General features: G+C 42.7%; 1 protein-coding gene across 3 annotated transcripts in view; it reads left to right on the forward strand.

Annotated features, from left to right (window-relative positions):
* The window catches only part of ELMOD1 (ELMO domain containing 1), a 420,914-nt gene that overhangs the window by 306,967 nt on the left and 99,483 nt on the right, over positions 1–14,464 (forward strand). For all 3 annotated transcript variants that reach the window (XM_078657035.1, XM_078657034.1, XM_078657036.1), the window contains exons 5-6: positions 5,202–5,299; positions 11,812–11,941. In XM_078657035.1, coding sequence (XP_078513161.1) covers positions 5,202–5,299; positions 11,812–11,941 — 228 coding nt within the window. The remainder of the gene's footprint in view (positions 1–5,201; positions 5,300–11,811; positions 11,942–14,464) is intronic.

Raw genomic sequence — 14,464 nt, forward strand, 5'->3', positions numbered from 1 at the left:
GCAATTCCGGAACCAGTGTGTCTGAGCACGCCTTAAAAAATTCGGCGGGCAGTCCATCCGGGCCAGGTGATTTGCCGTTGGACAGTGCGAAAATGGCCTCGCGTATTTCGTCCGCAGAGAGTGGCGCCCCCAGGGCGTCCTGCTGTGTGCCTACGAGGGAGGGCAGCGGGATATCCGACAGGTATTCCGCTATGTAGGCCGCAGTTACTCTCAGTTGCGACTTGTATAGGGCCCGGTAGTGTCCCACAAACGCCTGGTGTATCCTATTTTGGGTGTACACTAGTTCTCCCTCAGCCGTGCGGATGGCGGAGACCGGCTCCGTGCGATCCTCTTGCCTGACTAACCAGGCCAATAGCCTACCGGGCTTGTCACCGTGCTGGTGCACTCGCGCCGAATGGGCCGCGAAGTTAACGTGCCGCAGCCGTTCCAGCAGCGTTTCGTGCTCCGCCCGGGCCGCCTGCAGCCGGTCACCTGCACCCCCCACCGCCTCCTGCTCCCCGCCTAGTAGGTCCGCCTCCACCCTGCGCAACTCCTCCTCCAACTTCCACCGTATGCCCCCCTGAGTGCTCAAGCAATGTCCCCGTACCACCACCTTGAATGCGTCCCACTCTACTCTCGGGGAGGATGCTGTATCTGAATTGTCTTCGAAGTATTGCGCTACGCTGGCCTGCAGGGAATCTCTGAAGGGGGCATCTAGCAGTAATGCAGGTTGCAGTCGCCACGTGGGGATAGGCGGGCGCGGGCGCTCCCAGGCCATGTGCAGTGTATGGGGGTTGTGGTCGGAGTGTGTCCTACCCAGGTATTGTGAGCCAGTGATATGGGGCAACATGTCCGCCGACACCATGTATCTGTCGAGGCGAACATGTAATGCATGTGCTCCCGAGAAGTATGAGTACACCCTAGTGTTCGGATTGTGCGCACGCCATGCGTCTTTCAGACCCCACTGCGCCGCCCACTGTGTGAGTGTCTTCGTGGCCCCCTGGGATGCCGCCTCTGGCCTCGGCGGGACCGAACGGTCCAGCACTGGGTCTAGTACCGCGTTATAATCGCCCCCCAGGATCCATGGGACGCCGTGCCAGGGCGCTAATTTCCCTGAGATACGCGCCAGGAAGGTGCCCTGATCCGTGTTTGGAGCGTAAATGGACGCCAGGACCACTGGTTGCCCGTCTATGCGCCCCTTCACCAGGACATACCTCCCCTCCGCATCTATGTGTACTTCCGACATTACGAAGGGGGTTCCCGGTTTTACCCATAGCAGTGCCCCGCGGGCGTACGAGGAGTATTCAGTGGCGTACAGCTGTCCCCTCCATCTCCGCCTCAGCGCTGTCACCTCCGCCCCACTCAGGTGCGTTTCCTGCAATAGCGCGACCTGCACGTTCTGCCTCTTCAGGTAGGAGTAGATTTGGTACCTGCGCGCGGGTGTGTGCATACCTCTAATGTTCCACGTGCATATTTTTATGGCAGACATTTCAGCAGTACACATTCCCCCCTGACCCTCCCAATAGCAGCAGCATCACTAAAGGCCCCAGCAGTGGCTCCCCCAGCTCTTCCGTTCCCACCCCCCACATTACACTCAACAAAGCTTGGGAAAACATAAGGACAGGGAAAAAAAACTGTAAAAAACACCAACCAACAGCGGGCTAACCCCACGAAAATACCAAAAGGGCAGTGGCGGAACGGGCCACCGTCCATACTCTCAAGAGAGAGGAACATTCCTACTTCGTTTAAGGGGCAATGTGCGCTAAGCACAAGTTCGGCAGGATGGATATGTAGTCAGTTTAGGGGTAGCAAGCCGCTTCCCTGAGCCATACAATACAGGACAATAGTGGCCGCCCTCTGCGGTCCAGTGCTCCAAGTTGTCCAGCCTGTGTGCGATCAGGCGCAGATGCGATGACCGCCTCTATCATAATGAGGCGATCGGAAAGTAAACCGAGCGGCCCATTAAGATGCACCCCTAAAGACTCCGACTGCAGAGCAGAGTCTTTAAGGGTTGCATCATAATTGGCCCCTATGTGTGCTGTTAATTTTTCAACTGTCAACCTGACTGCACACACATGCCTGATGGCTTGCAAACCTATTCCCCTGCAGCTAAAAAGTACGTAGCAACATGGTCCATGTCACAGCCCAAATCACTACATATGACTCCAGACTTTTCTAACATAGAAAATAGTCTATCTATGCGCCTGCACAGACTCATCCATATAACGGTGGCTTGTGCAGTGGTTTATCAACATAATGGTAACTTGCATGACCTCTAGTTTGTTTCACAAAAGCCTTTGTGTCGTACGGGTTCATGCAGAAGCAACTTTGATAGAGTACCAGTGACACAATGTTGCCCAACAGGCAGGACATGAAATTTACTTTGACATGTGTCACATCCAATCCCACAAGAATGTATGACGTTACAGCGCATACATTTACAATGCATGCCTTTACAATGCAGTTTTTACATCCCAACATCCTTTACAACGCATGCCATGACATCGCATTTTCAGAAACTACAACTACAGAATTACAAAGCATTCCATTCCATTGCGTTATATCTTTACAACGCATACCATTACAATGCATACCATTAAGGTAAGTGTTGGATAGTATTGGGGTAATAATTACTATTCTAACTCCAGTGAGTGCAACAGGAGGGTAAGTGTTGGATAGTGTAAGGGTATTATGCATTGTAATGACTTGCGATGTAGTGACATGCGTTGTAGTGACATGCAATGTAATGGCTGCGTTGTAATGATATGCTATGTAAAGGATGTTGTGTTGTAATGACTGCTATGTAAAGGTAGTGCGATGTAATGACTGCATTGTAAAGGTTGTTTCCCATACCACAACCCTTGCAATAATGCGTCAAGATAAGGGATTTGTGGTTGTCTGCAATTATCAGGGGAGCGGATGTAGCCTAACGACTAGAGTTGTTGACATCGAAGCTTGGGAACTGGGTTCAAGTCTCGGCAACGACGCCCAGCATCCTGTGATTCTGGGCAAATCACTTAGGGCCAGATGCATCAAGCATCCATTTTGCGATTCCTTATTAGCGAAAAATAAGGAATCGCTAATAAGGAATAGCAAAATGGAATGCATCAAGCAAGCACTATAAAAATAGCGATTCCTTAGAATTCCTTAATTGAGACTCGCAAATTGCGAGTCGCAATTAATGAATACCTCCCCATTCATTCCTATGTGCCCAGAGGCCCATAGGAATGAATGGGAAGACAATCTCAATTTGCGAATCGCAATTAGCGATTCGCAAATTGAGATTGCGAGTTCAAGGGTGCAGGGGTGTCCAAAGGACACCCTGTTGCACCCCTGATTTTGATCTGTGCACATATGTTGCGCACACACATGCCCTTAGGGCATGTGTGTGCGCAACACGAACCTTTGAAATATGCACTAAAGTGCATTTTTCAAAGTTTTTGCAAATTACCATGAAGTTGTACTTCGTGGTAATTTGCGTGCCCTAATAGCGAATTCGCTATTTTTGAAACTTTCATGCATTGCATTTAAGGAATCTCAATTTGAGATTCCTTAAATGCAAACAATCGCAATTTAGCGAATTCTCTATTTGCGATTTTTGCATTTGGGATGATGCATCCCAAATGCAAAAATACCGGTCGCAAAGGGGCAGATTCTCAGAATCTGCCCCTTTGCGACCGGTTTTTAGCTTGATGCATCTGGCCCTTAATCTCCACGTGCCTAACTAGAATGTATGGGTCCTTGTGTAACACAACTGTTGCTCATGTAAAGCTCTCTGATACCCAATATCTTCGGGTTGAGTTCGCGCTATATAAAACGAAAAAAATATATATTTATATTTATATTCAGTTCACTTGGCATAGTAAATCCATTGGCAAAGTCCATAGCAACATGATCCAGGATTCACTGATAACTATCATGTACAAAGCAGGACATTTTTCATCATAGGTCTCTTACGACATAACCTCCTGGCCACCGTGCTATCTCATCTTGTGACAGTAAAGACTGGTACTACTACACTTTTAAGTGCCAGTTTTTCTAAGTTGTACCCTAAGCAAATGAAAGTACCATAACAAACATAACTTGTGGCTTTCATACGATTAGGTTTTTGTGATTCCCAACCCCTGTGCTAACATTTCCTGCCTTTTTGCAAAATGTTGGATGTCATTTGGACGCACACGTAGATGGGCTCGTGCAGATTTTCAGCGACAAATTAAGCATTTTTAACCTCGATTCCACATAAATTCTCAATTAAATATAAAATAAGTGGAGTTTCATTTAAACATGTAAGTGTGATCTTTTCTACTACTTGATAGCACTGAGAAAGACAGCTGTGGAGAGGGTCAGAACCTGAGGCAATCAAAATTATATTTCTGTCTCACCATCCAAAGGAGTAACTGTGAAAGTATATAGCAGAAGTAGTATTTGAAAGACAGGAGGTGTAAAGATTAGGCATCAGAGGTTGAGGCACACCACCCATCAAGGCCTTTGAGCAGAAATGTGGGAATTGTGAGATGATTGCTGTGACAAAGGGATATGTCTGGAGCAATGAGCATGGGGAAACGGCAAGTGGCAAAGAATGGTCTCGTTATGAAGGAAGCAAGGACAGAAGAGGTCTCAGCAGGCGCTTGAGCTGAAAGGCATACTGATGTTGGCAAGCACAATGGAGAAATCATACTTTTTTGTCACAGCAAATGAGCTGTGAGTGCAATTCAAAGAAAGAGAGGAGTTCTTTTGACACCCCCGTAGCTCTAATGGCATGTCAATGTGTTGGAAATTTCTTTTGAACCTGCTTCACCTGTACCGTAGCAATCAGAGATGGAACAAACAGCAAGGCCCATGAAAATGACATTTTCTGCCTTGTAGTTTCCTTTACACATATCTTCTTACTTAAGACTCCCAGCTTAAAATGAATGAATGAATGATAAGATGGATTTGTAGAGCGCATGGCTACTCCGAGGAGTGTCCCGGCACTAAAAGAGAAAGTAAGAAGCAGAGACTGGAAGAATTGGAGGGTGAAAAGCCACGTCCTGAGTTGTTATCTGACAGTCCTCTCACTTATAATTTGATTCAGTCCAATGTACTCTAAAATACTGTCTAAGAGGGCATGAGGCGGCCTTACATCATCAGCAATGAGTCATGATTTATCTATTGGTTGTTGATGTCATCATGTGGTTATAGTTGGTCCATAAATGACTAACAGGATTGGTTTTACTCGGCAGCTCCTGCAGACAGCAATCAGTGCACACCTGGATGTTATAGAGAAGACCGTGGATGACATCATGACTTTGAAGTGCATCAACAGCGATACTAATCCGCAGTAAGCGACATATTCTATTCATTTCCCCTGTGGCAACCAATACCTGTATCTCCTACGTCCATGTCCCAGTCATTACTCTTGAGGTAATCACCTCCAGACAAAAATAAACAAACCAGGAAAATGCTTTCAAAACAAGCCCAGCCCATTGTTCTTTGGGCACCACAAGGGACTTGACTTTCCCAGCATCCACCTGTTTTGTTTTTCCTGCCTCTGATTAAGACTTGGGATGCTAGGACCCTGTGGAGGCTCCTGCTGGACTTGAGTCCAATTTGCTTTCCTTCTCTTCCCTGATTGTCCATTGATGACTTTGAGACAAAGGAGTGGGGGGTGGGGTTGAGGGGGGTATACTTTATTTTACATAAACTGCAAGGCGTGGTAAAGTTTGGAGTCTGCATGTTCTATTTCCAGAAACCTTTTGAGCAGACTGTGTATATGCTACAAAACCATATATATTGAGTGGAGCTGACTTGCAAATTTAAATGGTGTAATTTTTCTGTGTACTCCATGACCACCGTTCTCTGCTCTAATTTCGGGATAGGCAAAAGCGAGACAGTAAGTGGAGCAATTTTATTGATGTTCATTAAATTCTGAGTGTGCATGCTTTTGTCGCCTTTCAGTTTCTGCAGAATGAGCACTGTTTGCATATAAAGGTTTGCCAGATTGGCAGGTAAGTATGTGGTTTGCTTGGTGGGTGTTTACTTTTCTGTCATTTACTAACTGACCAACACACTGTGCTGTATGGAGAGGGAAGGGGTGGGTTGAGGGGTTCCTTGAACTGCTTTACTATCTCCTGTGGTCTGTGGCTGCTTCTGATCAAGAATAAGGTGGCGATTGTTTCTATAAGTATTGGGAACACACAAGTAAACACAATCATGTGGAATCCTCTTCCTCACTATCATCTTATAGCTCCACTTCTCTTGCCTACAAACAGAGCAAACATGGCGAGTAAGAGAGATTAACGAAAATTGTTATAGAAATCACCATAACCTTATAGAAGAAACCCAGGAAAGACTCAGTTCCTTGAGGTACTACTTCTCCAGAGACATTTCCCTTCGTAGACTGGTCAGATTTGGATACTAAGGCAAAAACTAGAGGAGCAAAAAGATAAATACAATGGAAAGGATATGCTCGGCAGTATCCTTTCTCATGTCCTGAGGTGCAAGCTATTTCATATAATGTTCTTTTGAGACAGTTTCAAAAAGCTGCTCAAATGGGCTTCCCTGTTCATCCTCATGTATGGATGTAATTTTGAGAGAGTTGAATGACCTGATGAGATCAACCTTCCAGGTTTATTTCCAAAAGCTGCATCCATAAGAACAGATGGAGGAGAGGCTACCAGACTTTGTGGTGGTTGATTCCCTTGTTGGGTGTTTGCAAGGTCATCCTTGGCTAATGATGTTATGATCATGAACATTACAGACTAGTTTACTCATTAAGAAAAGCATACATGGGCTTGAACCTGACCCTCAGAGCCGGGGTTTAGATAGCCTATGGTACTCAGCCATTGCTTTCTGAATTCAAGAGTCTCTGTAAAGCCATTGAAGAATGAACAGAATGCTCTGCTGCCTTGGAAGGAGTGGAGATACAGAGGTTTTGCCAGATGTCTCTTTTCATATCATTAGAGCATCAGCTCAGGCAAAAAGAAAAGTGGTTTCGGCCCATATGAACCTTGTGTTGAAGGATTTGCATAAGGCTACATCAAAGAAAGTGGCAGCTCTTCCTGTTCCTTTTCAAAAAGTTTGGCATTTTAGTTCAGAATTAGAAGAAAAGTTCTTAGTTTGTTTAAAAAAAAGTTGCACAATTTATCCTTCAAGTATCAGCAACATCAATCTATATCTTCAGGATCATCTGGAAAATCTTCCTTTACACATCCGTCGAGGAAACTGCAGAAATATCATGCACAGGTTTTTCTGGAAAAAGTCAACAAAAGCATAAATCAAGTTCTCTGAATAAGTAAGTCCATTCCTAGCTAGGCCGAGAACATCCTGACTATTTCACTAGGGAGACAAATTCAAATTTTCCGGGAAAGTTGGGAAAATGCTACCTCGGTCACGTCGGTGCTTCAAGTGAATTGAGAGAGATACATCATAGAGTTTGTCTCTACCTCTCTGAATTCGGACATCAAATAGACATCATGTTCCAGTTGTCGGGAGAAAAGAATTGCATTTATGAATGCCATTCGGGAGTTACTGATTAGGAAAGCAGTGGACCCAGTTATGGAAAAATGCGACAGGGACTCAACTCAAACCTCTTTCTGGTACCGGAGATTTCATGGTAGTAAATTAGACATTTCCGAATCAGTGGGTGAAGACAGTATCTTTCAAAATTGAGACTCTTCAGAAAGTAACCTCTCTGATCCCTGCTTCATGATAACAGTGGACCTAATCAACCATTATTTCCACCTCTTGATACCTTTCCTCATCAAAAATATCTGAGATCCCAGAATCAGAATTGGCAAATTCCCATGTCCTCCCATTCGGTCTGAAATCTGCACCTTGAGGGTTTATGAAGATAGTGGCATTATGGTTTGCCGCTCTTCATTTTCCAGGATTGAATGAGTATCCATACCTTGATGACTGGCTTCTCCGTGCACCATTAACATCTCAGACACAGGAGGTGTTGAAGACAATTTAGAAGTATCAGACAAAAACACAGATTTGTCTTCAACTGGAAAAAATGTCAGCCAGTTCAGCTGAAGGACCTTATCTTAATAGGGGGTGTGGTTCAATACTAAGTTGGACATGGTGTTTCTCCAAGATCACAGAGCTGCAGACTTTCATGTCTCTGTCACCACTGATATTTCAGAAGCGATGCAACCAGATCAGGACTCCCTTACCAAGGTTTTGCTCTCTGTCCCAGAGAGAAAGGAGCATGAGGTGTGGATGGCATGTTGGTCAGTTGGCCTCAAAAACTGCTTTATACATTCCCTCTAATCTCTAGATCACTGGAAAAGCTTAGACTAGACAGGGGGTCGCACAGGATATTTGTGCTAGTCTCTTTTGGACAAGGAGGTGGTAGGTCCCTCTTTTGATGTCCTTGGTTCTGGCTCCCCATTGGCTTCATTCCGGCTCCCCTTCCTTTGAGGATCAAACAAGATCCACTTCCAGAATATCTTGATCTTTTGGTCTGGAATTTAACGGGGAAGGGTTACAAAGGAAATGTTTGCCTGTCTACCTTAGTGAGGCTAAACAAAAATCTTGTCAGCCTCAAATTTAAAGACATTTCTAGACATTTGAAGAGCTTTTAGAAATAATTTGATGCTCATTCTATTTCTGTTTTATGGTGTGATTTTCCTTCCATTCTTCAAATCCTGTGGGAAAGCCATACATATCATACGTATTTTAGAGCTCAATGGTCTACTAGCAGAGCTTGTAGGTTTTTTTTGGAAACTCTAAGTGAAGTTGGAAATCTTGTTTCTTGTCTCATGGACAATTTTACCCTAGCTTGTCCTTCCTCCAGGGCTTTGACTCCACCGTGGGATTTACCTTTGCGTCTTCAGGTTCTGCAGAGACATCATTTGAAGCTCTAGAAGCAGAAGATATAACAATGTCTGACCATGAAATTCATCATTTTACTGGAAGTAACTTCGGCTGGAAGGATGGGTGAATTAGGAGTGTTGTTATGTAGAGCAACCTTTTATGTGTACTTTGGAGGCTATCCTAAGGTCAGACCCCAAGTTTTTCCAAACTTTCCTACTCCTTTGATTAGGCAACACAAGGTAATCCAACCTGTTTGTTTTTCTTCCTCTACTTCTCAGGAAGAATAGTTGTTGTACTATTTAGATAAGAGGAGGGCTATTCTGATCTATTTGCAATGCCACGACAATAGGAAGTATGATCATTTGTTTCTTCTGGCACTGTAAATCAAGGCAGGAAAGGTACCTGAATGATCATCAGTAGATGGATTGTTTCTACAGGTTTTTTGGAATTTTCAATTGCTGGTCATGAGGGAATACAATGTAGATCTACCAGGGGAATTGGCAGCTTCTTGGGCATAGATCGAAGGTTTTTCATTGGCAGACATCTACATAGCAGGCATGTTGGATTATACCTAAGACTTGTGTGCAGCATTGCAGACTTCAAGTCATTGATTCAGATTAAAATAAAGTTGATGTGGGGGTATCGATTATTGTCTAAGTCTTATTTCTATTAAATCACTGGTTGTTGCATTATACCCAGTGTTTTAAGCCATCTTTTATTATATCACCAATCGTTTTGTGCCTCATCAGTAATTACGAGAAGGTACGATGTAGCGGTAATGTTTCTAATTACTTATTGGCAATCTTCATTACCGCACATGTGATCCCTTTTACAAGAATGTCAGGAATAAGAGTAATACAATGTACAGGTACCATGAACATTATGTAGTTTAACTTTTGTCAAATATTCAATGACTTCTTTTTAAGTACTTAATTTATTTTCTTTATGTATTGCACAAATCCCTTTTTTTCTTAAAAATACAAATCTTAACTTTTAGCTTGTTTATTGTAAATCGTTCATGGAACCCTCCGAGTAGCTATGCCAACAGACATAATAGTTTGAGATTAGTAGATGTTATAACAAGTACAGGCACTGAGTGTAGAAAGAGATTAATGTGAATAGAAACATTATCTTTACACATTTCCTTTATAGCAGTGAATATCTGTCTATCAGGGCTTCTGATACATACTTTTTAAACATTTGTTGAGCATTTCTTTCTACAGTTAAGTACATTTTCGAGAATCTTGAATTGAAAATGACTAAGGTGCTAAACAGTAAAAAGTACTGACCCTTTTTCCAATACCTTGAAAATCAAGAAAGCTATGCTGTCATAGCTACAAATAAGCAATCTGGTTGTTTCTGAGTCAGCGAATGGTAATTATTGCCATGAGTTAGGAAAAACGGGATACCAGACATCTCAAAGGTGTACTGTTTAATCTTTTTCAGTTCCTTGCTCTTCTTTCACAGATTCATGCCTGCATGCTTCTTGGTCCGGTGGTGAGCACCAGCGTGTAGAAAACCAGGGGTGCTTTGGAAGCTGCTGGAAATATGAAGTTGCCTCCAGGGCAGAGTAACTTGTGCCTAAAGAGGGAAGATTTGCCAGACTTTGTTATGTGCATCCTCCTCCTAGTGCAGTGTATGTGACATGCTTGAGACCAGAAATTATGTTTATTGTTATATGGTCAGATCCACAGTGTGGCGGATGATACTATGTCCATCAGGGTGGGGAGGAAATTATATCCGCCACCCTGAATGACTACCATCTACGAAATTTAAAGATCACCACTGGCCCAGTGGAGATCTCTGTATCTTGACAGGAACCATCATCATGGCGGTTCCTTATAAGGCACAAAACGCTTGGTGGATGGGCGCCATCAGTTTTAGTAGCCATCGACTAGACGTGTTGTTTTTCAAAAATAAACGCCTAAAGTCTTTGTTTGTTTTTGAAAAATACAAAACTAATTACCCCGCAATCAGGAAGTATTTTTCCTGGTTGTGAGGGTTATCATTTGTTTTTTTCTGTCCCTCACCACCAGACTTTATCTGCAGGTGACAAACAGAACAAAAAGGACATCAGACCATCCACCCTAACTAGGGCATGCGGTGGAATGTCCTACCTTCGGCGACCCTACAGAGTAGGGCCGTCAGAGAAAGCCTTCCGTGGATGGAGACAATGGCGTCTCCATCAATAAGCTGATGGACCTCTTGATCCTAAATAGTGTGGACCGATTGTCATTTTTGGGGACATTGTGTTTACAATGGAGGATCTTTTATGCCAAACTGTAAATTACCCTCAGAGTTGCCATGTTCAAACAGTGGACTGCAAATTCAATTCACCGTTATCCGAGCTGATGAATTCTCCACGGGCACTACACCACAGCCTAATTTTTATACTTGCATTGAATCAAAGGCATGAAGGGGCACTCCGTTGTTAAAAAAACATAAAAAAATGAAACCCGAAAAAATAAATCCAACAGCAGGAATTCTTTTTTGGGGCAGAGGTTATCTGCCTTTGTTCAGAGATGAAACAAACCTCTGTATGGCCTACATCAAGTTCCCCTACATAATGCTGCCTCTCTACACCAAAACAAGAAATATAGACTAGGTAAAGGATGGCACCGGAAAAAAACTAAGCACATGGGAAAGGCAATAAAATAGGTGCCATGATGGGAGTGGTAGGTCACAGGAGAACTCCGTCCTTTTGAAAAAGGCATGGGGAATTTAACACCAGTAAGTTACAAGCACTGTGTGTGAAACGTAAATGGTGAAATCACATTTTCCCCCGTAATTAGACTTGTATCATCCTTACATTCTCCCCATCAATTTAAAACTATACAATTTTCTGAGGGTATTTTGTTGCATTCAGTGATGTCATAATTTAAAATGTTCATTCATCTTTCTGTACCAGGGAATTCACTAATTCCTATCCAGACAGCTTTAAATCAATACATAAATATGTTGTTTTATCATTCCAGTTACCTATAGAGGGATATCATGTATTTAAGAATTCTGTTTCCTCTTTCCTTCTCTTAGGTTAGGAGTATCATTTCAGGCCTGCCTCCTGCAGATTGTTGGATACAGAAACCTGACAGTAGAAATAGAAAAGCTGCGCAGAGAGCCGTATGATGCCGACAACCCAGAACATGAAGAGATGCTGTTAAAGGTCAGTTTATGACAACATTTCTGATCCCTTTACCTTGCATACCATAGCTGAAGTGGTAACTATCACTGATGAATATTAAGGTCCATATGTATCATCAACCTGATTTGCGATTATCAAATAGCAATTTTTAAGAAATCCCAATATGAGAATCGCAAATAGGTATGTATGTACAAAATCGCAATTAAGGAGTACTTTCCCATTCTTTCTATGGGCCAGGAGGCCCATAGGAAGGAATGGGAAGTTATTCTCAATTTGCGATTCGCAATTTGCTAATCGCAAACTGAGAATAATTTCAAGTGTGCAGGGGTGTCCAAAGGACACCCTGTTGCACCCCTGAAATATGCATGGGTGCACATGTGGCGCACATACATGCCCTAAGGGCATGTATGTGCGTCACATGGCACTTTGAAAAATGCAGAAATGTGCATTTTTCAAATAATTCGCATCTTACCACCGACTAGAAGTTGGTGGTAATTTGCGATTCGTTAAGGACATTTTGCAAATTTTTTTTGCTTCATACATTGCATTTCAGGAATCTTAAAATTTGTGATTCCTTATATCCAATTGCAAAATAAGGAATCGCAAATTTTGCTATTCCTTGTTTTGCACCAGATTTTGATTTATACATACCATTTAGCAAATTCGCATTCGCAAATGCGAATTTGCTTGATACATATGTCCCTAAGTCTCTTGTGGACATTTATTAAAATAAACACTTACTATCAATGGAGGAGCTGCCTGCCAGTCATTGCAGGGAGCCAATCACAGGAAGGACATCTACAATTTGTCTGGGGGGATCTGATTATTCCGAATAGATACATGTGTCAACTTCATCACTGCTAATAAAACAATTAGTGACCATTGTCTTGCTGCAGCAACCCCAGACATTCATGGAAGAGAGCAGAAGACAATGGGCGCTAATTGTTTTATTAGTTTATCAAGCAGATCTAGTATTACATTAGTTGTCTCAAAAGGACTTTGAACTTGCTGGGTCTAGAAAACAATAAAAGAGTGACGCATCATCAAAAGTTTATTAACACACCCAGACTTCCCAAAAATATTTGCTAGCTGCTTTCTAAAAGAAACCATTTCTAAGAGTGCATAGAATGAACTTTGTTTGGCAATAATACCGTAGATTTACATAGGATGCCATAAATCGGATTCATTTGTGGTCCTCAAATTATGTGTGATGTAACTGGAGAAAAAATAGATATTCACAAAAAACCAGAGTAAACCTGAATTATTTTTGCCATATGTGCTTCACGTGAGGGAAACGTAATTTTTTTAAAAACTTGGATATGTTTTGCCCTTACTAGAAATGTTTGTTCGCATCACGCTTCAGCTTTGATAAGCAATGAACTTCATTTCTTCTGGACGAACATTTAGAAAGCTGCTAGCAAATATTTTTGGGAAGTCTGGCTGTGTTATTAAACTTTTGATGCGGCGTCAATGCTTTACTGTTTCTAGACCCAGCAAATTCAAAGGTCTTTTGAGACAGCCTAATATAATACTAGATCTGCTTGATAAACTAATAAAACAATAAGTGATTGCATTTTTTTCTGCGTACCAGTTGATATTGCAAAAAGTTTAACTAACTTCAACAGGCCTTATTATTGCCCAATGTCTTGCTGCACTCTTCCCTGAATATCTGTGGTTGCTGCAGCATTTGTCACATCCCTAGGCCTTGGGCCCTGTGCGATTGGGGTTGATCACAGGGCCTGGCCAGGCTCGGGGAGGAAGGCTGTGTTGCCCCCCACTCCTTTTTTTAAGCATTTGGGACCAATGAGATGGGGTCCCTATGGCCCTATTAGGCTCTGGGGATTCGTTTCCTCCTCCCCTTTAGTAATATATGCACCTCTCCCTGGGCCCTGGCCTGCCCCGGGAAGTTTTAATAAAAAAAGTGCAGGTTACCGCTCTTTTTTTTTGCTGTGGATGTGCTGATTGTTATGTCTTCTTTTCCACTTTTTGTTACGACTCGGGACCGAGTCCCAGGTCCTTGATGTCTGCCATCACTTCCTGGTTGAGGTGGTGGCAGCCATCAGATCGCACAATGAGATTTGTCGGCTCTGTGGATCCTCTGCGGCGTGATACATACAAATTTGTTGAACCTTAATTTCTCCAAAACTACTGAACGTATTTACATCAAAACACAAAAAGCACTTTTTTCGGACCAAGATCTAGCATTCTGCCAAATTTAGTATAAATCTGAGATTTAGGGTGTAGCTGTGTCCAAAGTTCCTATCAAAAAACAAATGGGAAAAAATATTTTGGGAAATCTCTCTTTCTTGGTTCCACTTGACAGATCACCCCATAACTTTCCATGCAGAAAGTTGTCAAAAAGTAGCACTTTTTTGGAAAAGGTTTGTGTTTTGTGTAGATTTGTCAAACAGCACTAAAGGTATTAGCAACACAAAAAAGGTATTTCCTATGGAAACACGATCCTAACTATAACTCACCAGTATGTGTGTGTGTGTGTGTGTGTATATATATATATATATATATATATATATATATATATATATA

Source organism: Lissotriton helveticus, chromosome 8 (assembly GCF_964261635.1).
Source record: "Lissotriton helveticus chromosome 8, aLisHel1.1, whole genome shotgun sequence".
NCBI lineage: Eukaryota > Metazoa > Chordata > Amphibia > Caudata > Salamandridae > Lissotriton > Lissotriton helveticus.